Source organism: Zonotrichia albicollis, chromosome 5 (assembly GCF_047830755.1).
Source record: "Zonotrichia albicollis isolate bZonAlb1 chromosome 5, bZonAlb1.hap1, whole genome shotgun sequence".
In the NCBI taxonomy this organism is placed as follows: Eukaryota; Metazoa; Chordata; class Aves; order Passeriformes; family Passerellidae; genus Zonotrichia; species Zonotrichia albicollis.
In genome coordinates this window covers 18,435,171-18,459,719 of record NC_133823.1, presented here as the reverse complement: position 1 = coordinate 18,459,719, position 24,549 = coordinate 18,435,171, and the positions used below count along the sequence as shown (strand labels likewise).

The 24,549-nt window shown below is 41.0% G+C and overlaps 1 protein-coding gene and 1 long non-coding RNA gene across 7 annotated transcripts in view; one reads left to right on the top strand and one right to left on the bottom strand.

Annotated features, from left to right (window-relative positions):
* LOC141729134 (uncharacterized) overlaps nucleotides 1-24,549 on the bottom strand; it is a 49,469-nt gene that overhangs the window by 15,000 nt on the left and 9,920 nt on the right. The window contains exons 3-10 of one of the 4 annotated variants that reach the window (XR_012580379.1): nucleotides 17,709-18,176; nucleotides 15,301-15,406; nucleotides 13,945-14,280; nucleotides 12,839-12,934; nucleotides 12,304-12,418; nucleotides 11,353-11,448; nucleotides 10,570-10,702; nucleotides 339-3,771 (exon numbers count right to left, since the gene is read on the bottom strand). This is a non-coding gene — a long non-coding RNA (uncharacterized LOC141729134). Of the gene's footprint in view, nucleotides 1-338; nucleotides 3,772-10,569; nucleotides 10,703-11,352; nucleotides 11,449-12,303; nucleotides 12,419-12,838; nucleotides 14,281-15,300; nucleotides 15,407-17,708; nucleotides 18,177-24,549 lie in introns of those variants that run through there. The other 3 variants (XR_012580378.1, XR_012580382.1, XR_012580381.1) reach the window with 3 other exon arrangements.
* HPGDS (hematopoietic prostaglandin D synthase) overlaps nucleotides 5,870-24,549 on the top strand; it is a 29,937-nt gene continuing 11,257 nt past the window's right edge. The window contains exons 1-2 of one of the 3 annotated variants that reach the window (XM_026791975.2): nucleotides 5,870-6,029; nucleotides 18,557-18,700. In XM_026791975.2, coding sequence (XP_026647776.1) covers nucleotides 18,568-18,700 — 133 coding nt within the window. In that variant the 5' untranslated portion in view covers nucleotides 5,870-6,029; nucleotides 18,557-18,567. Of the gene's footprint in view, nucleotides 6,143-18,556; nucleotides 18,701-24,549 lie in introns of all 3 variants that reach the window. The other 2 variants (XM_005484613.4, XM_014265415.3) reach the window with 2 other exon arrangements.

Here is a 24,549-nt window from a genome sequence, read left to right as displayed (position 1 = left end):
CATTCTGACATCTGGACAAAAAAAAAAAGCATTCTGTTAGTGAATTTATGTTGGATTTACCAGTACTGGTTTCCATTGTGATTAGAGCTGTTGGTGCTGCAAGGTCACTGCTGGAGACATAGGGCAACAGCATTAAGGCTTAGACATCGATCCTTTTGTCCTACTCACTTTGACAGATCAGCCTCACATATTTCTGGGAACAGAAGACTTCTCCTACAGCAATAATTCAGAAAAGGAAAAAAAACCAACCAACAACAACAAACTCCCCCCCAAAAATTCCCCCCAAAAGAACTAAAAAAAAATAAAATCACAAACAGGTCCAAACCAACCAACCAAAAACAACCAAACCCAACCAAGTTTTTAAATCATGTTCTTCTCAATCCACTTTAGTTTCCTTGAAAGCAATTGTGATATGTAATGATTTGTTTTGTGGAATCAAAAAGGACAGCATGAAAGGATTGGGGTTTTTTTAAAATAAGTCTCAAATTTCACATTGTTGAAGCGAATGCTTTCTCCTCCTTCATCCCTCCAAGTGTGTATCTGTAAACAGGTCCTGTGCCTACTCAGGGCTCCCTGGGGGCTTCTGAGTGGGATTGTCCAGTATACTTGTACATAAGATGAAGGGACTTGATGTTTTTAAGAAGGCTTCCCTTTAAAAGCTTTCATTTGCTTGTTAAGTAACGCATTTGTCTAACGTTATCCCTGCTGAAACTGATGTGGATGGAATCAGGCAGACAGCACATGTTACATTATGAGTCTTAACATTTCACTAATTGCATTGACCTACTTCTGTGAATCACAGATTATTCTGCTGTTCACAAAGCACATCTGATTCCTTTACGTAGTTGTTCATGCAACGTGATACAATTGCAAGGGCCCATAAAGGGGTGAAATCTCATGATTTATCTATCCAAGTAAGCAGACAGCATCCTCAGCTTTCATCAATACTTTGACCACATGAACAAAATGAGGAACAAAGGTCTCTTATCCTCTGCAACTTGTACAGTTATTTATTTCTTAACTTTTCCTTCCCTTTTAAACAGAGATAACAAAACCTTAATTGAAATTAGAAAAGCAGCTGATCGGCTCTGACCTGGCCATGTGGTTTTTCATTTCCATGACAAATTTCTGCAGGATGTAATAGGAAACAAAGCTTCAGTATAGAGACCTCAAATGGGTAGGGGTCAGGCATCAGCTGACATATCTCCATTCAGTGTCTCTGTGCTGAACTGCATCTTCTGAGTAGATGAGTTCTGCAGCTATTCATCAAGAAGTTTTACTTGTCAGGTGTGCATGTAACTCCCTATGAGCTGGGAAGAGTGTCCTCTGCTAAGGCAGAAAAGCTGCTGGGATAAATGCATTCTATAGGGTAAGTGGCTATTTAAGCCTTGGCCACTTTCTCATAAATAGAAGTGCTAAGATCAAGCAAATAGTCTGCCAGCTAGCTCAGGACTGAGGCAAACACACTAGAAAAGGCAATTCCAAATGCTCCAACTAAATGAGCTATTATGATCCTGCCCAAATTCCCAATAGCAAAACCAGCCCCCAAGATGAAAGCTCACAAGTCCTTAAGCCAGCTTTACTGGACTTTGGATCAGGGTCTTTCATATTAAAAAACCACCTGTAGCTACGAACCTTCCTACTTAAGAATAAAGACAAGAGACCACTTCTGAGCATGAAGAAGTATGTCTAACAGACAGCTCCTTATGGCTCTCCATGTAGTAACTTGAAGATGAATCTTTCAGAAGATGCTTTTCATTGTACAGAAAAAAGCTTCCTGCTGCCAGGAGCAGAGGAAAAAGAAAGTTATCAGCTAAACTTAAAACCCCAAAATTGCAGGCTTGTCCGTAGTTGATTGCTTCTCTAAGCTGCTCTGCTTCAAAAGCAAATCTCATTATTGCTTGTGTAATGATCTCATTGATCATTAAGCATGGCCTTTTACTAGAGTTACAGTAACACTGGAAAGATATTTGATTAAGAATGGATAATTTCTTTTAATGCATTTGTGACTCTTCTGTATATTTTTAACAAAATATCATAAAAATGTAATGGACTATGCACGAGCAAAGCAAGGAGCACATGTAGAAACATGCTTATATTGACACAGATGGTGTTTTCAAATACATTAACCTTTTTTAAACATATTAAACTAGAAAAAAAAAAGGCAACAAAAACATTAATTCCCAATAAACTTTAAATGTGTCAAGTTTTCAAAAAATAAATACCGGGTACTTTCAATATTCCCCCCAGCATTTCTTTGTTCAAAAGTGTTGACAAACTTAAGTTGCAAAATTCCTACATTAGATCTTTCTGAAGGTGTACTTTTCTGGCTGAATTTACTGCTTGCTAAAAGAGAATAGCTTCTGCAAATTGCTGAGCTCTATTACGTAGAAACATAAAGGATCAAGTGCCTTTGCTATATTTGTGAGTCTAGCATTTTGCAGACCTAATATCCCACCTTAAGTGGCTTAAAAATGATGCAACTTGTAATTACTCAATTCCTGTATCATATACTAAAAGGTACTTTGCTCAAGTCTCTGATAGCAGCATAGTACTGTAATTTAAAAAAAAAAAACAAACAACCAAACAAGGCAAAGGTTGATGAGGAAATTACTAAGGAAGTGAACATGATGACTATATCTAAGTTTACAGTGAAACTTCTTGAGTGGATTTATTCTTTTGAACTCACAAGTAGGTGCACTAAGAGCAGGTTACCAGTCTTGATAAGATGGCAGTTGTTTGGTGCAGTGCAAAAGTTGACTCACCATAAAAAATGGTTGGAATTTCCTTCCCAGCAGGGAACAAGCTGCACTGTGGCAATGTGCTAACTCCCATTTCAGCTCTGGGGAGCTGGCCTCTTACTGTTCCCAAAGCAAGATTTCAGCAATTGTGGCTGTTTTGCTGGCACATGCAGTAAGCAAGCTATCTCACCACAGAGAACGGCAACAGAACACAGGCAACTTCAGGAGATGCTACATTTTGTTTCAAACCTTCTGCTTAACTATCAGCTCCCAGGCACAAGGTGGAGCAGCAGCTGGGACAGAAGAGATGGGGAAGTTCTGGCCCTAAGTCAATAGGCAGAGGGATCCCTCAGCCCTTAGGAGTCACAGGGCAGGAGATCTGCCTGGAGTGTACTGATCCTCTAATAGCCTGTGAATGCCCTGAAAGGGACATCTGCTGAACTAAATCTTGGATTTAAATTTAATCCATGTGAGTTCCTCTTCATTTATCTAGGGCTTACAAACCACAAGGAGAGCCCCCATGCTGACCAAGAAAGCAAATGTGTCATTGACTTAAATGTCCTCACTTCCCTGTATAAAACACAGAGAAAACATCCTTTCACTGACTGGCGACTCCACACAATTGGCAGGTATATGCCCACAGAGCTGTCCATGGGGTGACCATGAGAAACCTTTATGTTGCTCCATGATCAAAACACAAATGGGCAAGAGATCAGCTGCTGAGTCCTGAGACAGCTGACTGCAGCTCCTGCTGCCATTTCCGGGAATGGTGTTGGACAGGAATGGATGTCTCCACACCCATGTTTTATCCATGCTTAATTTATTACATCATGATCTTGACTGGTCTGGTCTCCCATCCCTGAAGTTTCCAGAAGTTGGACAGAAGTGAGAGATGCTTTAGGCAAGGAGCCTCCTGTAACAGATGGATACACAGTCCCAGCCTGGCTGCTTCATTGAGCAGTTCAGACAATTTTTCATGCTGTCATCAGCAGCTGCAGGCCAAAGGGGCAACAGAAAGGGAGAGCTTGATCTGTAAGAAATCATCAGCAAATGAAAATAATGTAAGATCAGGGCACTACTAACTTCATTATTTTGAAATTACACATGCACAAATCACTTCTCATTTTAGAAACAAGAGGAATTCATTTGATAATTCACATGCATTGAGCCAAATCTGGCAGGAAGCAAGAATTACTTTTTCTTTAGGAGAGCCTACTTCCTGATCATGTAAAAATGATCACTTAGCTTGAGTGATAGGTGTCCCTGTAAATCCCACTGTCTGACCCTAAGGTGCTCTGAGCAGCAGTGAGGGGAGGGAATAATGCCTGCCTCTGGGGGCAGCTTCCGCTGGACAGGGACTCAGTTACCCATTCAAAACAGGAAGTGAAAAATGTGGTCCCAACACACTCCTGTCACAGGTTGGAAAAGCAAAGGGAAAAAGAGGGTTTCAGTACCTTGTCAGTCATTGAAGGTATAATTGCAACACAAAGGAGTACTTGTGTTCATACCAACTCAATGAATGGAATTCTTGCAGTGAAGGCACAGTTTTAACTACTTAAATGGCTCACAGAGAAAATAAATGTTAGATTGTCAGTATGCTTACTAAGGCTTTACCATGTTTTTACTGGTAACGTTTCCAACCTGCTGTCTGTTGAAAACAATTCCTGGAGAATAATACCTTCTGCTTCCCTTTGAGAAGGCTGAGAACCAGATCCCATAACATGCTGCTGTGTTTCACTCTCTGCTCCAAATTAAAATAAATAAAAGTTCCTAGTTGCTCAAAATTCGTGAATGTTTATAAAATAAGTTTGTTTCAAATTCCATTTGCTTTAGAACCCTAAAAATTCTTTCAGTTTTCTGCAAATTAAATGAGGAAAAAGTCTCAGACTGCTTCTCTGCAACTGAAGGAACTGTTTTACCCCATATAGCCTGCTTTATCAAAAGTCAACAATTAAAAACTGATGAAATACAATATTAGAGCACTTGAAACTTTACTTTTTGGTATCCACTCAGAACTACTGCCTCCAAGGTGACATTCTGAAGAAAAGGAATAGTAAAGCATAAACCTGCAGCCAAGGCAAATCTGAAAGCATGGAAGTGCCACCACCAAGGTAAGCCTCAGCAATTTGGCTTATCACTCAGCATACATCAGTCCCAATAAGAAGACACTTTGGGGTTCTTTTTGTAAACTTTTTCTTAGCTGTAAAGGCTGTTGGTTTGTGAAAACTCAGCCGTTTACATCAGGGAAAAACATGTATTACATGAAAATGCAGCAAATGATTAAGAGTGTGATCTATCACCTCATTCCAGGAGAGAGTACTTTGGCTAGCACCACTCCATGCACCTGCAGGGAACACACACAATTTTTTATCACACAAAGAAAGCCTCAGAGCAGATTTGTGTGGTACACTTTACACTGTACTATCAGAAAACTTTGCTCTAATTCTGCTGCATTCTGGTCCCCTGCTCAGAGGAGAGCAAAGCAGAGCAACATCGAATGGACTTTGCTAAGGCCGAAGTAGAGAGAGAGAGGAGAGAAAGGAGAGAAAAACAGAAAAGCACAACGTTCACTACACATGAGGAGCAGCAACGTGACAGCCATAACTACAAATGTGCATTATTCATGGACACGGTTTGCACCACAAATCCTTCTTCACTGACAACAAAAGCCCCACCCACCAAAACCACCAACTTAAATCACACTTGGTTCTTTATGGAGGTTTAGGTTTAGGAACTGGCTTTTTTTGGTGCTGGTGGAGCATTTTGGAGTGTTTTTGTTCTGGCCTTTTTTTTGGTGCTGGTGATGGAGTGTTTTGGAGTGTCTCCATTTGCAGCCGTTTGAGGCATTCCTCTATAATTAGATCAAATAGTGTGGGCTTCACATTAGTTAGAAATAATCTACAAAAGACATTACTTGACTTGTTCCACACATTTTACATTCAGAAAAAAACACCTATCATCTGACTCAACTCTTCAGAGCCTGTCTTTATTATTATTACTATTATATAATATCAAATGGCACTTTATCGCTTTAAATTTGCTTTGAACGAAATCCAAGAAATTCCAGCAGCCTGTACGCTCTGCTAGCCCCAAGTCAGCAAACTTGCTCGTTATCAGGAACGATGCCGATATGTGTGAGCCGGGGAGGAGGAGAGTCCTGCAGGCGGTCATGGGAAGGGGGCGGTTTGTATATTTAACAGCCCGTGCCCGAGCGCCGCAGCCTTTTCGGGGTCGGCGCTGCGAGGGACTGCGGAGCAGCGAGGAAGGGACGGCGTGCACCGCACCGGAGTGAGTTGTGTTCCAGCTGCGCTGCCGCTGCAGCCCCGCTCCGCTCTTTCCCCTTGCTGCTTCTGATCCTGCTCTGCCCTCCCTAGGCTACCGCGACAGTGGCTGCGTGCGAGGTCAGGCTGTCAAATTGTGCTGCGCGTAGAGCACGTCCTGAGAGTGTTTCATTTGTAGAGATTTGTTCGGTGTATTCAGCCTGACTCTGAGTGGTGCTACCGGCAGAGAGCCGCTCCATGCGGTGGCTGCGAGTTTAACCAAGCACCCCATCTATGCACCTTCTCTGCTGCTTCCAGGCATCCTTACACTGTGCCTGCTGCACTTAGGACATGTGTGCGACCACGTGCGCCGCTAAAACCAGACTTTGCTCAAAACTGCGAGCTGCTTTCCTGCGGCAAACAGGCAGATCACTGGCATGTTAGAGAACCAAGGCGCTGCTCCTCATCAGTGCCTTGCTGAGTCAGTGCCGAGCTACTTGTTTAACCAGGCTGTGTGTCAGGGTACTTGCCAAGAAAAGACAGCCTCATCAGCCAAGAAATCAGTGTGAGGAGGCTCTGGGAATTCTGCAGGGAGTTTTTAGTAAGTGAAAACCCATTTCAAACCAATATTCCATTAGCTGTAAAGGCTGACTAAAATGCCTTCCCTTACATAACCAAGCTAAATCTAGGCTAACGTCAGAGAAATTAGATGAATTTTAAACAGTACCAACCAATTATTGCAGGTCATTTTTGTGCACTGTTCTGTTCATTTTTCAAATTCCTGTGTTCTAAACCAGTGGATTAACATACTTTGGTCCTAATTCCCACAGTCATTCTATAGAGTAAAAATCTCCTGCATCTGACTCCACTCACTCAATTTTTCTCCTTATCAAAGGTTTTTTTGTTACTTGTCTTTTACTTCAAAATGATACTCTGAATAGCCATTGAGGATTTTTTCTTTCCTTCTAACTGCTGTCATTTTCCTATATACATAATCCTCCCACACACATTTCCTCTGTTAAAAGCAGTCTCTTGTTCCCTGTTCATTTCAGACTATACAAGCAAACAAACCAAAGCTATAAAAGCATCTTTCCTGGGCTTCTGTACTCCTTACAACTGTTTGTAAACACAAGTACTTTTATACTCAAAACTTGCAACGTTTGTAAAGAAACAAAGACACAACCGTCTTTTTTAAGTTTACTTTTGTTCATTCTTCTGTTTTATTTAATCCAAAATAGAATCCACCTCTCCCTAAAAATGTGCACATTGTGTAAATGATTGTGCTGCAGACGCACACATGCCCAGGAACACAGTCAAATCTATTTGTATAGAAATAAGACGGAAGCTCTCCAAATTTTACACTGAAAATATACACAAAGTAATTCTTTAAAGAATTCTGGGTCCCTGCACGAGCAAGCATGACAGCCAGCGCAGCATGCTCCTGTGCCACTGCCCAACATGCTCTGCTGCCCTAAGGGTTCACTCATCTCTCCTTGCTGTCTGACCCACCTGCTCCTGAGCAGCTGCAAAGCAGAAGGACCAACTGAAGTTGGTGCTCATTTTCAAAAGATCCTTGATCAAAATCTCACCAAAAGGGAATTACACTGCCCAGGAACCACTGATGGGATTGGCCTTGGGCTGGCAGGGAGCACAAAAAGCTATGCTCATTCACGCCTGCTGGAGACTTACCATATATGCTGCAGATTTCAAACAGGTGATTTTTTTTTTTTTTACCCTTTTTACAGATAGTCCAAGAAGCATGAGAAAAAAGAAAGAAGGGGGAAAAAATTAGCCAAATCCCACATATACATTTCAAAGTGCCACCACTTTGAAGAACCTTGTCTGATCTCGAGGCAATCTGCTAAACCTCCCAGAAAACAAGACACAACAATGAACTGAGAAAAACTGACACACCTACTTTTGAATCTCTTTAGAAGTAACTAAAAATACTGCTGGAATGACTTTACTAAAGAATAAGCATGAGATGGAAAAAGAGAGAAAACAAGGATGTTCAGTAATACCAGGCAAATTGTACTATGCTTTGTATTTGTAGCAGATGCAAAAAGGGAAGGCAAACAAAGCTTTATGCTGTCTCACAAGCTTAGTTTAGTTGATGTGTGACAAAAAAGAATGTGTGATGTGAAACTGCATGCCTCAGCCAAAGGGCCATTTTTCTGTGCCAGGCACACAGCAATTGGGACTGCCTCAGAGCCAGACTAGCTGCAGTTTCCACGAGAAACTGGCAGCAAGCTGCCTCTCAGAAAGTATTTTCTACTTAAGTGTAGGAACACACAGGGTTTTACATGCTGGGCAGTTTTTGACTGTAACTCGGGGGTCCTGCACATTTTTGACTTATGCCTAAATTTGGGTAGTCCCCAGGCTTGTGGCTGGGTGTTGCTCAGAGCTGTAGGGCCACATTTGGTACTGCTGGTGCTCTCAAGGAGACTGGCAATGCCTGAAGAGCACTTCAGCAAGGTTCTGGGTCTCCTCAGGCTCACTCTGGCTAAGAAAAGAATTTCAAAATATTTGAAAATACCTGAGATGTGTGCCCCAGCCCACTGTACTGATGCCTCCTGGGCACAGTGGTGTTTGTGCCATGTACTGCAGGGCAGAGCAGGAGGATACCAAGATTTTGTGACCAGGACACAGTGGGGGGTACTGGAGAACTCTGCAAAGTGAATAAAAACCTTTCCCAGTCAAACCTGTGCCTGCTACAGGGATGCTTAGAAGCCTATCTAAGTCTTTCACGACTATAATTTCGGTGTGTTTCTAGCAAATTATACAGTAGGTTCATGATATACAACAGGTCGACCAAAGTAGTTTAGACAAGCAGGGAGAAAGATTTGGTGCTTGTACTCCCCCTTCCACTTACACACACACACACCCACACATGACAGGCATAGAAAAAAAGCCCACTTTTCCACATCCAAGGAAAGATGTTAGGTGGCCAAGACATTTACAAAACTTTTGTGCTGGACAGGCTTATGAGGTCAGAAAATGGACATGATTCATCCTGCCAAAAAGCAGCTGGCTTTGGAGAGCCAGCTAAACAACACAGAACTCTGGTGCTCACAACTGAGCTCTGAGCTTTGTAGGAATATTGTTAGGTCATGCTGATTCATCTGAAACATGCAGAGAGAGATGCAAGGCCTGAATTTTACAGCAATGACATGGGGTTTGGCAAGTATTAAGATTATTTAGGCTTTTGTTCTACCACAAAATGCTTCCAGGAATTCTTGGAACATCTGATGTGGATATAAAAGACTTAAGCAGTTTTTCCTGAAAAAGGATTCTAACCACTCCTTTGTCTGCATCTTTCCTGAGATCTCTTGCAATTTTATTTGCTAGTATTTCATGCTCATGGGTGTGAAATTTATTAATCTAAAAGAGGCTGCACAAAACAATTTCAAAAGTTGTCTACATAAAACTGGGACCAAGTAGATGCAAATCCAAAGCTTGAGGATCAGACAGAAAGCAAAGTCACCACAGATGCTCAGGCCCTAAAGGGAAGGGCGTGGCAAGCCAGGCAGACTGAGGACACACTGCTGAAGTGGCTGAGGAAAGCCCTGTCCATCACCACTTCCCTGCCTCCTTAATTTTGCTGACACGTGAGAGCTCCCTCATTCACTTCAGTTCAAACAGGGTGAACTTCAGATATCTGAATTAATTACCATCAGTTTGATTGCAGTTGCCTGAGGGGCAATCACAAACTCAGCTCAGGGAAACCCACTGGGGTCTGGCATTCTCCTTCAACAAGTCTTGACAGTGGACACCCATTCACTGCCCATTCACACTGGACTCCCACTTGAAAAAAAAAAAACAACTTTTCATATCTTTCTTATCTTCCTCTTTCACTGCTACATTGTGGTTATTTTTCTAAAAATAATCAGCAAAAAACCAAGTGGTTGTTCTCCTGTGTTCTTGAAGGATTTTTTTTGAGTTCTGATTTTCCACATCAGCAAATCAAGCCTGAAGCTTCCTCAGAGAGATAATTGCTTTAAGGTCTCCTACAGCTCCTTTTTTTTTTTTTAAAGGCCACATATTGATAGATCAGGCTTTGCTTAGACAGTAGAGTTTACTCATCAGGTCACTTGAAATACTTATCACCATTAGGGCTACTCAATACTCTCACAGTACTGCCTTAAAACCTTTTCTCATTTTAGTATGTTGATTTCCCCCACAGGTCACAAATAAGCAGCACAGCAGGTGCATGCACATGCAAAATCCTTCTAAAAAAGAATTTAAATCTATATTATGCTCTGTGTGACCTTGAAAATCATGCTAAGAAGTATGCATTATAGTTGGAATTTTTTATTTCAAAACTCGACCCTACATAAAATTCCATAAACATTTACTTCAGATGATTTGTGTATTAAACAGAAAAGGGAGCACAGATTTTTTTTGTCTTTTCCTTCCAAGGTCCAGATTGCTATCTGGCTTAGAAATATGAGATATCAATTCCATATGTTTATTTTCTATAACTGGACCAGAGTGGAAAAAGAGACCATCAAGTTTCAGAAAGAGAGCCTATGTCAGACTGAAAGCTGACAGCAAATAGAATTACTTACAGTTTTTATTTTCTGTCAAAACAGGCTGCTGTGGAAATCTTCCACTGGAAGACTTGTAGTCTTCCATCAATCTGCCAATATCCTTTAATCCTTCTCCCCAAAATGATAGGCAGAAAATTGCTTATTCTCTTTGCTAAAAAAAAAAAGAACTAATAAAAACCTCTTTTGCAGGGAAAAAATAAAAACCAACCAAAAACTAACCAGAACTATTAAATCAGTACTATTATTGGTTTTCAAAGTCTGAAAATATCTCTTAAAACTCTAATACTTTTTCACTTAAGGTAAAAAAATTGAAGACATTCCTGCAGCAACCAATTAGATCAGTAACCAGTAGGAGTGCAGTACCACACCCACTGGCAGGGCAAGGCTGCTTCTCAGATGGTTTCTGCCTTTTCAGCATTGCTCAAATGGGAAAATGTAAACAATTATGCCTTTCCCCAAAACTTTCTGACTGTTAGGTTGGTTAAATAAAAAAGGAAGAAATACTGCACATGGATAGTTTTATCTTTCCTACATTGTGCAGTTTATAAAGTTACAGCTGTGGAAGTCCTGCTTTCCTTGCCTTCTGCAGTAACTATTTTAGCCTTGTCTCTCTGGTTCCTTCCTTTGAAATGTGAAAATTTAAACAAATGAAGGCAGAAAGACTCACTTACACAGCTAAACCATCATTTTAAAACTGAGGAGGGAGAAGGGTGCTTTAATGCTCAGCTCTCCAGTCACAGGGATGAGGAATTCACATATATGACAAGGACAATAAGCAAATATGGGCAAAATTGAACTTACGTTTCTTAATGTTTCTCAGGTGAAACAAGACAAAGTCTCTTTCCTCGTTAAAGATTTTTCTTTGTACTCCGTAAGTAACACAACTCTCCCCAACCCCTAAGAAACAGAACCAAAAATCTGTGCTTCATATTTGGAGAAGTCAAGTCACTCCTGAGATGACAGCCTAAGAAAGATTGCTCCTTTAATGTGCAGATTCTTTTGTCTGTATATGCAGAGACCCAGCCAGCTTCTTACCTTCCATTTTCTAATGAAATAGAAACCTGCCCTAGCTGACACAAGCACTACACGTGCCTACGGCCCTGTCACTGGTGTTCTCATATATTACAAGAGTTCTATTGTCATTGCATTACAAAGGTTCCATATTGCTATTTTTTTGTACCTCCTTCATGTTTCTTATAGGCAGCTCCTCTAGCACTGACTCCTCCTTGTCCTCACAGCAGCCAACCAACTCCAGTTCTCCCTCAACCAATCCATTCTTTTGTAACACTCCTCTTATTGGCTACAGGTGTGGCCTGTTAAAATCAGGCTTACTCCCAATCTCTAATAATTGGCTCAACTGCAACTCTTTAGGAGGTAAGATTACATTCTATACCACCTTCACTTACCCTTAATGTATGCTCTTACACACTGGGAGTGAGGAAGAGAAGAAAGAGTCTTCCCTGAAATCCCAGTGTTACTAAGAAGACATTTGGCTGACACTAATTTTAAGACTTTAGAGTGTGTACGTGGCAGAAATATATGAGTAAATATGAGAATTGGGTGAAATTACAGTGCCCCATCCACCCCTGTAGGACATCCAGATCAGGTTGTTGGACTTGCATCTGCTTCAAAAACTATTTGATTTTCAGGCTAACTTTGCACAAAAATGTCAAAGAAACAGCAAATGCTTTGAAAACAGCACTAGAAAAAAAAAAAAAAACAACAAAGAAAAATGTCCTCAAAGCTTTTCACCTTTGGATAGTGCTTATGAAGAATACAAACTTCAATTCATAAAGTAAGAGTCTTCTTGGCAGAGATACCTGTTGGCTTATGTGAGTGAAAGCTGATTTGTTGTTATACTTTCATCCTGCAAAATAATGAAAATGGAATATATAATCAGCTCCAGCAACTCAATCACTCTGAATCGTTATAAAAGCCTAATCTTACAATAAAAGCACTCTGAATGGCTATAAAAGCTTAATCTTACAATAAAATTAAGAGGTATCCATTGACTGAATCATCTTGCCTGAATCATTGTCATGCTCTGGTTGCAATTCAAGAGAGGACAATGACACCTGGCAGACAAAGACCTGCAGCTTCCCCTTCTATGGCAGGCCACAGCCAGGGCAGCATTGTGTCAGGCACTAATTGTGGTGCTTTCCATAAGTGACTCCTAAATTAATGAAGAACCCTCATGCTGAATGAACAGAAATGCAGTGCAGTGCATCATCTTTTCCAAGCACACAGTTCAAGTCCCAACTTTTAGAAACAGCCTGATGAACCTTACCTCAGTCCTACTGGTCTTGCTTCTTGGAGGGAGCATCTGGGCTCTTCTACATCCTCTAGTGTTAACGCAACCTTCAGGCTGGAAAACTCTTAATTTCTTGCAGCACAAAAGTACAGTTAAAGGGACTTTGCACCACAAGCCCTTAGTCAGACTTTGGGTGCATGTGAACACATAGCTCCATAGCTCAACTTAGCTGGTTTCCCCCTCCCCTTCACTCCCCTCTGTTTTTTTTCTTTTTTCCCCCCCTCTTTCACCCAGGGGAAGCTCTTCTGCTGACTGTCATCTCAAATACTAACAACCCTATATAGGAAAATGTAGTTATGTGCTGCCTTATTTCAAAATATTTTCTCTGAATTCACACATTGAGTACCTGCCATCTTCACATTCCACTGCAAAGGAATCACGAAGTGATTCTTTTGAACAGATTTCTTGGCATAAATAAAGAAATATTGTATCACCAAAGGTGGATAGAAAGGGGAACAGAGAGGCAGGGATGACCACATGGCTGAGGCAGGGCAAGCAGAACAGTGGAGCAGAATGAGCCAGACCTCAGATGAGCCTCCTGCTCCCCTAGAAATAGTGCCAGCAGGCCCTGGTTATGGCGCAGTTACCTGCGTTTATGTGCTAAGGCTCCTCCTGTAATCCCATTGAGCACTTTGGGATTAGGGTCTAGTCAGGGAGAGTTGTTCCCAGGCAGCAGGAGTTTCATCACCTGCAGTCCAGTGGTGGGAGCTTTCTCTCCCCTGACTGCCAGGCCAAGTCTCCCCACATCCAGAGCTTCCCGCCATTTTCTAAAGGCCTTGTCCATGTAGAGACCCTAAAATGGCAGTGGCCTCTGCCCTCCTCACGTGTCCCAGTTGCCTCCTGAACACAGCATGCAGTAAAGCTCTGTAGTAATTTTCCACCCCATGTCAAAAAAATGGATTTGTAGCATAAAAGCTGGACAATATTGAGGCATGCTGCCTGGCAAATCCCACCAGAGCTTCTCGCCATTTTCTGAGGGCATTGCCTACTCAAAGACTAAAATGGCGGCGGTCTCCCTTGAGGCATAAATAAAAGTTAATACGTTCCTCACATGCACCCAGGTTTTGGTGGCTGTTACCCACCTGAAGAATATTTTCTTGTCCCTTGAGGGCAGGATTTTCCAAAAGAGAGATGAAACACTGTTCCACTAGAGAGCCCAGCAGAGTTTTGGTCCTTAATTTTGCTGAGGCTGGGCACACAGGACCAAACACTGGCAAGCAGATGCTGCATGCTCTTGGTACACACATGAAAATCAGCCTGAGCAGAGTCCAGTCTGCCAGTGCTTTTTCTCTTCTGTACTACTGCTATCTGAAACTCAGTATTTCAGTCCCCAGAAAATGCTGGTTCCTTCCTGGGTGCCATTTTTAAACTCCAATCTTTCTTGAAGTTTTCAAATTGATTGCTCAGTCCTGCTTCAACTGCAATAAAAGCATCCCAAGTTCATAATGAAATACAGTATCTCCGTAAAGCCACAAACAGTTTTAAATAATTTGAAACGTCATAAAATTTTTAGACACTTGTGACTCCATCATGATTTTTTGACCCATGAGTATAATGATGCCAACTTCACACATATTTGACATTCTCTCAGATTTCCTGTTTGATTTTGTCACTGAGTGGCTCTAAGTTTAATTTAATCATGAGATGCATTAATCTTCTGTTTAAAGGTATGTTAAAGCCAGTTAAGCTGGCTTTCAGAAAGTCGCAGAGGAAAGCTGGGAAATCAGCTAAGCGGGTCAACAACTTTAAAGTATTAAAGCTAATTTATTAGTAAATTTAAAGCTGCTGAGTTCATGGCTTTGAAAGCTGTATGCAGTGAAACTGGGACTGAAGTGTCAGGAAAATCCACAAAAACTAGAGGTTTATGTCCAAAAAGGAGACACAAGAGTCCTGCAACTTTATTTGAATAAAGGGAGAGCTTTCACTGGGGCGCATGCCCATGGGGTTTTCTCTCTTGAGGTTTCAGAGGGTGCAGCCTCCTTTGATCCTAAACTCCCGGCCACATGTTGCCCTCTTCCTTTCCTCACTGGTTGAGGTACTAGGAAGGTACAGTCTTCCTGAACCACCTACCACATATCCCCCCTTGAGCCTACTATTTTAGCCCAAAGTTCAAAAACTCAGACTGTGCAGACCCCTGTCGGTTTCAGCAGCCAAGCTGTCTGGCTCAGCAACCAACCTGCAGCCCAGAGTAGGTAGACACATTAAGATCCATTTCAAAGACTTTAACACCCATATCTTCATCAAATTGTTTGTAAAGACATCACCTTTCCTCTCAGAAGTGCTGTCAGTGTAGGACAGGGCAGGTGTACAGGGCTGTCCCAGCCGTGTATTCATCAGAATAAAAATTGGAAAAATGCTGGTGAGGTGGCAGGTTTATTGGTGGAAAGTAAGTCACCCCCTCCTGCTTTTATACACACCTGGCTTTGCAATGAACTCACCTGAACACATTTAATAGCATTAAGAAGGTGGCTAAATGCCTGCAAGTCTGGGCACTGAAGTCCACCCAAAACCATCATCTTTCAGTATTTTTAAGCCATGACTAACCTAAAAAAAGAGAAACAATTTTAGATCAAGATTTTCCTGCTCTCCACCACCAAATAAGTCCCCAGCATCTTCAACCCAAAAACCAACTCGAAAACACCAAATAGATATTTTTTTCCTAGACATGGCATTTTTCAATAATTCAGTAATTCGAGATGGTTTAGATGGTTTTAATTTGCTCCTCATGATCCTCTTTATAAAACACACTGGGGAAATGAGGGAGAGGAGGACAAGGAAAAAAAAAACCTAACACCCTAACAGCTTACTTTGTATGTTTGGCAAAAAGCTATTCTGAACACAACCATTTCTTTTATTTAGAAACTTATCTGTAATTGTTTAGGAAGCACTACTCCTGACATTTCACAGTAAATATAAATAAAAAAACCCCCTACAAATATTTACAAAAACATGTTTACAGTAAACCTATAAAGGCTTTTAAAACATCACGTATTTTTGGTAAACTCCTTGTGGAGTTGGTTTTAGTTTTGTTTTTATTTTTGCTTATGGATGGAAAAGAAATCATAAGCTTAAAAGTGCATCACCACTACAAATACTTGATTAGTCCTTATGATGTGATCATTAGAAATTTGTTTAGCTTTGCTTTAGACAACTCAAACAATGGCTTCCGCTGCTTCCTTGGCAGACCAAACTATTCCACTGTCTATCACAACAGGCAGAGAGACTTGCTAATCATCAGCCAAAATTCCCTAATTCTTTACATCACTACTCTTGACTGGACATGCCTTTGTGTACAGAGAGCTACCAGAGCAAGAATTAGGCTCTTCCAATACACTCACCTACCAGAATGTTATGCCCTCAGCCATCTCCAGCTCAGTATCTATGTAGCTGTCTCCTCCTTCATGACTGCACCTTAAAAATCTACTATTCTTATGCTTTTAATGCCCTCCAGCTGACAGCAGCTATTTGCTAGCGGAGGGCTGAGTGGGCAGCCAAGAAACAGGAGCCATGAGTGGTGTAGCAAGTCCAGGGCACTGGGACTACTAGGGGTGTTTATGGAAAAAATTCTATGGACTCTCCTAAAGGAGGGAAACAGTAAATCACTAAATCAGTAGCATCTGCTTGTCTCTAAAAACCTGAAAATTAAGACTCAAGGTTTGGGTTTTTTTTTTCCCTTTGGCTCCTGAATCGCTGTCATGAATCTCAAATAACACATACTCTTTTAAAAATGCCATTCCTAGCTCTCAAATGACAACACCAAATCAGAAATAGGGAGAAAAGGGAAGAAAATCCTGCTACGATCTCATTCTTTCTTCTTACATTAACTTTCTAGATGCATAACCAAATTCATAGTATATAATAGTATATTGTATTATCCTATATAGAGCATACCAAGTAATAAATCTGGGTATAAAATTTGAAAATGGAGTAGCCAAGCTCTGCCACTTAAAACTTGCTTGAAAACGCTGGATTTGTCAAAATTTCTTTCCTTAGAGAAAGAAGGGGCTGCACCTGTAATCTGTGAGCTGCTTTTGCCAAGCAGCAGAGAAACATGTTTTCCCTTAATTGACACATTTAAAAAAACTAATCACATCCTGATGCAACTCATTTCACCTGGAGCCTCTCTCTTTTATACTGTGGAAAAGAACACAACTTAATTGTAATGGAATCACTGTTTGGAAGCGCTTGTAGATGTCTCCATTGGTAATTTTCCAGCAAATTCCTGCATTTCTGCTAGGCCATTTGACATAAGTTTCCATTCACTAATAATGTGAATCTCCATTCACTAATAATTCACTTCTGAGCCTGCTGTGTGCTGTAGGGCAGCAGATAAATTTTACAATGAATTAAGCAGTCTCTAATGTGCTTATTTGATGGGGTTTTTTGTTTGTGTTTTCTTTTTGCTTTTGCTACTCTGAAGACAGAAGGTACATGCTTTGACTTTAGAGGAACAAGTGGCAAAAGCAGTTTGCCCTTTTCAGAGCTTCTCTGTCTACAGTGAAAAGCTCATTATGTATTTCCTCAAGCACATGTTTTCAAGGCAAGATGACTAAACAGGGAGTTGTTCTATTGTGAGATTATGTGGTAGCACTTACTCATGAAAAAAGTAAAAAAAAAGAGTTCCCTTTCTGTTCTAGTGCAGATGATCTGTTTTCCAGGCTTTGTTACAAACATTCTGAATGTGATGCATATAAAAGAATGGTGAATGCAATGTCTACTTCAAAGCAAAAATGAGAAAGGGTTTTGCTTTGGGTGGGGAGGCAGATGGTTGTTTTACTATCCTTTCCTCAGCACATTCAAACCTCAGCTGAGCTCTCTTATTAAAGTGCTATGTGTAAATTCTTACCTTTGATTTAAAGCAGCCTTATCTGTTCACCTTTCCTGTACCATCCTTGCTACACAATCAAACCCTCAGATACTATCTTTTGTTGCCTGTTACGCTGGGAAACAAGTCCTGTAAAGTGACTCTGAACTAGGACTGAAAAGAAAAAACTAAATGACGTGAAAACTTAATAAAGTAATTTCAAGGTTTCTTTTGGCTTCTTCACAAAAACTGAAAATTCAAGGATGATTTTTCTCAAAACAACACTCTAGCCTGGTTTCCATAGCAAATTTTTCTTCTAAAATAACTTTGGGCGATTGCTTATACAACTTTGGTACTAAGTGATGCAAAAAAATCACAAGGGTTTGGTAATTCTCATGATTTGGTTCTTGGATGAAGGTCTCCATAAGCAGTAGGGGCTGAGCAGGGCAGGTCTGAACAAAATTGCTCCTCAAGATAACAACTGTCTTCTGATACAGAAGAATAATATATCTGGAAAAAAAGAAAAAAACAAAATTAAAAAAAAATCAAAAATCACTTTATAAATGGCCTGAGTTTGGAGTCACAAGAGAAATAAATGAAAGCTGAAAGTTCCTATTACATCTGAATAAAAAAAATCAAGTCAGCTTTCAGGAATCACTCAAGGAGGAACTGCAGGTTCAGCTGTCTTTGTCCACGTCTGCGGGTGCTGTGGCTGACAAATGGGGAACAAAAAGGTGTGAGAGATGCAGCAATTGCAAAGTGCAGCGCACCAGGGCTTGGTGTAATATTTCCTCTGCAAGCATGTCTGTCAAAACTAAGCAGACAGAGTGTTTTTGTAGAAAAGGGAGTTGATTTAACCCTGAGTAAAGCAGCTCTGTCTCCTTTCCCAGCAGGGTCCAGCATGCCTCAGTACAAGCTCACCTACTTCAACCTGCGGGGACGAGCGGAGATCAGCCGCTACCTCTTTGCCTATTCGGGCAAGGCGTATGAAGACCACAGGATAGAAGCAGCAGACTGGCCCAAAATCAAGCCAAGTGAGTAGCACTTATAGCCAAAGCCCCACTAGAAATGCTGGCAAAAAGAAAAGCAGTTGAAGAGGTACCTGTATGTTTTGTGAGCCTAAGTACACATAACTTCTGGCTTTAGTTAAGCTTGTGCGAGTTTTAAGGTGAGACAGCCAAAATGTCATTGCTGATGCTCTCACAGGAGTCTGGATCCAAATGTTCAGACAATCTGAAATACCTTGCCTGCTGTCATCCAGCTGGACTTTTACTCCTTTTCAGTTCAGTACACTTTATGTGTACCTAAAGATAACCGAGTGCTAATCTCAGCTTCTCTGCGTAATTTCATCTCAAAGACCACACTTCAGACTTCAACCTAGGTTTAGAAAGCCAAATTGGAAAGAAAGGTCAGGAAAGACACTCCTTTGCAACCTGAAAGGCCTTCAGAGAGGAAAAGTGATGGGAAAACCAAGTCAGTTGCTATAGCAAAGAAAAAAACCAAAAGGATCAAAAGAGGTACTAGAAAAATAATTGTTCCTAAGAATTAGCCCTACCAACCCTTCCAGAAGTACCCTTCAGGCTATTGTACCCCATTCATTTTATGTCTTTTTGTTTAAGTAACCTCTCTTCAGCTTTTAAAGGTGTTTGTTATTTCTGTTCATTAAATTAGCCTTAGTTCAAAAGAAGCAGATCCTGCATTTCAAGACTCTGGGTAGGAACTCACTGTCTTCATTTCATGGATTAGGCTTGTGTTTGGCTACATGGGCTATGACTGTTCACATCCAGAATGAAAAATCATGGCTTTAGTTTGGGGAGCAGACACAACCAATTCACAAGGTGACTTCTATTAATGAAGCAATGTTTCCTGATAAGCTTTCACACCATTTAATAAGCTCAGCCTGCAAGCTACCAGATTTTTCTAAGGTGCAAATTTTGTAGGTTTGGTCTTTCCTGTTTGCAGTGACTAGAATGATAAACACTCAAACACAGCTGTAATCCAAGTGGCAATTGAAGACTTCAGTGGTGGTCAAGTATAGAAAACACTGACAAAGATCCACAGACAGGAATAAGAAGCAGTGAAACAGGGACACTTTCAGCTAGGGATGACTGACTTTGGAAACCTTTTTGTTATAAGAGCTTAAGCCAGTTAACCACGTGGCATAGCTTATTTCTCTTTCACTGCAGTTCTCAGGAAGCAGGGTAGAAACTGAAGGTGAGATTAAGAATTCAGATGACCTGGTGTAAGCTCTGCAAAGGCTTTTCATATTTAATTACACACATATTCACACGTGTGCACACTCACTTTTGTCCTGAAACAAAGTTGAGAGTATAAGTAAAGTGTGTTTTTATGTGGCATTTTCTATACTGATGAATTAAGACAAACTAAAAAGACAAAGCATTATTAGTCACTTACAGGGTGCAGAGGCATTCACATTCTAACAGCAGATTTACCATACAAGGTAAAAGCATTGCATCACTCTTTGAATACTGTTGACGATCCCGATGTCTGAACAGTGCAGGAAACAATGCAGGAAAGTTCTTCCTGTGCTTTTCTTCAGTGTTCACTCCACAAACCTCCCAGTGGAGCTTTATTTATATAGGACGTGTGTACGGTAAATGTGCAGCTGCAGCACCTAAGTATTCTTCTTCCCTAAGTATTTTTTTATCTTGTTTCATCATATTTAAAGCTTTTAAAAAGAGGGACATCCCATTCTATTTGCAGACTGCAGTCAAAACTGGTTCCAGATCTTTCATAGGTAAGTGGGTAAAGGCAAACGTGATATATGCAAGTGTACACAGCAATTTGTCTGGTATGTCTTAATCTCACCTCAATATATAATTATGTAATTAGTTCCATTAATTTGACAAATTTACTGTTTTTTTGAAGGCTACAAAGTAAACTGCATACTAAATTGCCTTACTTTAACTGCTGTTACATCAAATGCTGCTGTAATTCCCTTTACTATTGCTCAATATATACCAGCCTTTGGTTTTCACCAGGATGAGACTGACTGGAATCTGCTAATTTATTTCTATGCTTTCTAAGGTAGACCCAGTTCAGAAAAAATAGAAGGAGGAAAGAAACTATATATGAAGGAACTGAATATTACAAATGAGCATTGTGCAGAAGAATTCTCAGCAGAGTGAACTATGCCTGTGTATATGCAGTGGGTTGGATGGATCTCCTCATTTCACATTTACCCTTGAACACAGAAGTAGTTTAACTTTTTGGTCAAGAATCCTGTTCCCTGGTGCTTTTTCCTCATCAATCTGTGTCTCTGTGGCAGGAGCTGAAGCACATTTTGAAAACTCGGGATAGCAGAGAATGCAAGGCTTGTTTTCCATAGGGCAGATGCTGTATGCAACACCTACAGTGTGAGGGCACACAAAGCCTGTACAAACCTACTCCCTCTCCAGGAGACAGCCATTTCTTGTGTTGAGTCACAGCCTGCAAAGTCAGGGTTTGGGTGCCCTGGGGCAAATTGGGGCGCTTGCTATTGGTCTTGTTGAGCACTTAGGGCTGTTTGTTCCAAAGCCTTGTTGCTACCTTTGATTCAGTGTTTTTCTGAGTGATTTGCCTGTGGGAGAACATTTTGTCTGGAAATACTGTGAGTAACCATGAGAAATGCCTCACAAAGGAGGAGGAGATAGTCATAAGGTGATCTCCAGACAATTTCCTTAAGCAGCATTAGATTTTTATGCATGAAAAAAACCCTTTTACTCTTTTTTTTTATTAGCAGACCTCTTAATTCCTTGTTGTCTGCAATGTGCATGTCAGTGGTGGCAGATGGCAGCATTACTTTGGTGCTGGAGCTAGGGTTCAGGGAGATGGGAAGAGCAAAGGTTTAGCCTGCTGCCATTAGATGTAAACAGCACTTTCAGATGGGCACCCAGCGATTTCTGTGTAGGTGTATGTTTTCCTGGTCAATTAGCAGATACATTCCTGTTCCTATCCACTGAGTGACTGGATGTCTACAGATGCCTGAAATTCAAAGAACTCTCAGACCAATATGAATTTTGCACAGATGACTTCACAAATCTTAGAGCAGCAGCTCCCAAATTTTACTAAACTTCTTATCTGCCATGGAATTTCATCTAGGGCTCAGTTATAAAGGCTGCTGTGGAAAGCCATTATGCAGAGAAAATGGAAAACTCCAATTAACCCTTGGTAACCCTGCCAGCAAACTTCTCACAGTGCAGGAAGAGAACCAAAGTGTCCAAGATTAATGACTATTCCAGCATTTGTTAATGCAGCAGGTAGAGTTACAAAGTGTGTAGTTTAGGATTTCTGGGGTGTCTCTACTCCCAGTGTTTTGTGGTAATGGTTCTGCAGCTGCACATTTACTGTACACACGTCCTGTACACATAAAGCTTCGCTGGGAGGTTTGTGGAGTGAGCACTGAAGAAAAGCACAGGAAGAACTTTCCTGCGTTGTTTCCTGCGCTGCTCATACATCGGGATCATCAACAATACTCCAAGAGTGATGCAAGGCTTTTACCTTGTGTGGCAGATCTACTGTTGGAACATATTGTTCTAGAATGTGAATGCTTCTGCACCCTGTAAGTGACTAATTATGCTTTGTCTTTTGGACAAGAGAACACTTCATGTTTTTTGAGCTAATAAGGAAAAAAATCGAAGAATTCCAGTTTGTCCAAGAGCACAAGGAGTCAGGAATCTAAATGGGATCTGAGAGGATAGGTTTACTTCAGCATTTTTCTCAAAATTTAAATAAGGTTTTGCAAGAAATACCAAGCTATCCAAAGCAGCATACCCTATAAAGCAGGAAATACGGACATTATTCTGAGGAAAAAACTTAGTTCTGTAAAACTGATGGGAAAACAGAAAATCTGTGCATAAAGATCAGTGTGTAGGAGGCCCACTGAGACAGCAGACTGGCAGCTGCAGCAGGTTTAATTTTTGACCTGAACTGAAGACTGTGGTGGATTTTGTTGGGTTTTTTTGGGCATTTTTCATGTGGCTGCCACCAATAGGCTGCAATCCTAATGTACCTTCAGGCAAATAAGTCCCTCCTGGAAATACTGTCCTACTTGATTTTGTTTACACCTAATGGTGCTTTTGTTGTGTTTGAAAGGATGGCCTATTCTAAGACAAGAACTTCTGTTATTTGGCTTATATACTCTGAAGGTAACATTTCTATAACCCAACATTTGTTTTTTTCCCTTCTGACACTAATCAGATCATCTTTGGCAAATTTTACAGCTGATGATTTTGGGCAAGGGCTGCAGTTTAGAATATAAACAAATTTTAAAAAAGCCAGTGTACAAGTATTAGCATTGTCCTGTCTTAGCACAGAATTTTAAAAATCAAACAAATATCAAGCTGCAGCTTTCCCTAGCGCTTCACCATATGTAAGTCAGTAATTATTTTAAGAAGTAAACAAACTCAGTCTCAACAAACTCTGACTTGACAATGCCCCCATTTAAAGGTCAGTCAATTCAAGATCTGCAACAGGCTCATACAAGATCTGTACTCCCACACAGTGGACTGCTCACAGAAAGCATCTTTGCACTGACATAAGTCATGATACAGCAGAAAATCCACTGTAATGGTGAACTAAGTTACCACCACCTTCAGTATTGGGCTGGCAGGCAGCCACAGCTTCTGATCTGTGGCACCTAAAGCAGTTTGAAGTAATGGCAATAACAGACTTTATCATCATAGCCAAGGATGCTTCTCCTGCACTGATGGCCATAAACATCCCATAAACAGTTTAGGATGTGTAGAATGGTGCTTGGAAGGTCCTTAGGAAACCTGACAGACTAATGGCCCAAAAAATACTCCCAAGATAACAGATAAATCTTGAGAAGCACCTGACACCAGACAGAAATTCCTCAGGGGAGCAGTTGCTTTGCTTCCTGAGTGACTTTCTGCTATGTAGCTCCACTAAAGTGTGTACATAGCTGTCTCTGGGTAAAAAGCAGGGCTTGGCAAGAACTTCCAAAGAGACTATGAGTTGTAATAAAACCAAACCTGGGGTGAGATTAAATCACAGCATCCTCCTCATCGTCCCTTTCTAGGAGATTCATATTCTAGGTACCTCCAGCTCTGGGCCTACCATTTCCCAAGTGCCTGCTCCTCTGCTGCCATTAAAAAAATACATATTTCATATATTTCTTATTGGAATATGCAAAGTATCTATTTGTTTTTCATGATCCAATTTAAATATGAACGGATAGGAAAAGCAGTTATGGTCAGTTTTCAGGGCAAAAGAGAACTTATTTTGATACAGATATTGCAGTAAGAAGCAGGTCTGTGACATTTATTTGCCCCCACATTTAACTAATCCAGCTGCCTTATTATGGAGCCAATCTAAGCTTGATTACCAAATGATTAATTATTTAGCTTTTGAGCAATAATCAAGCACTTAAATACAGGCTGCATTGCATCAGAGCCACAGACAATTACAACATGGGCAGGATGAGTCATGGGCAGGTCAGCTCCGGAAAAATGGGGGAACGTGTTGGAAGGACAGAACAGAAATGAGGAGAAGAGTAACGGAGAAGTTAAGATCAGTGAAAATGGAAGAAAGAGGTAAGGGAAGGAGAGAGTTAAGAACTGTATCTCCACAGGGGAGAGAGCAATGGGAAGCACAGCACAGCACCAGCAGCTGACCAGCCTAGGTGCCAGGACTGGACAAGACTGTGCTCAGCTCTGTTGTGTTTCCCTTCCCTGTTGCTGACAGAGGAACAGCCCCACAGGAGCACCCTCCACTGGGTCATGGCCAGGAGGATGAGTGAGGAGCTTGTGTTCCAAGGGAAGGCCTGAGCACCAGTGAGAGCCTACAGGCATGGCAGGATGCCAGCAGTCATCACAGCCCTTAGGGGCTTGATGGAGTGGCAATTAATTAAAGGGATGGTCTT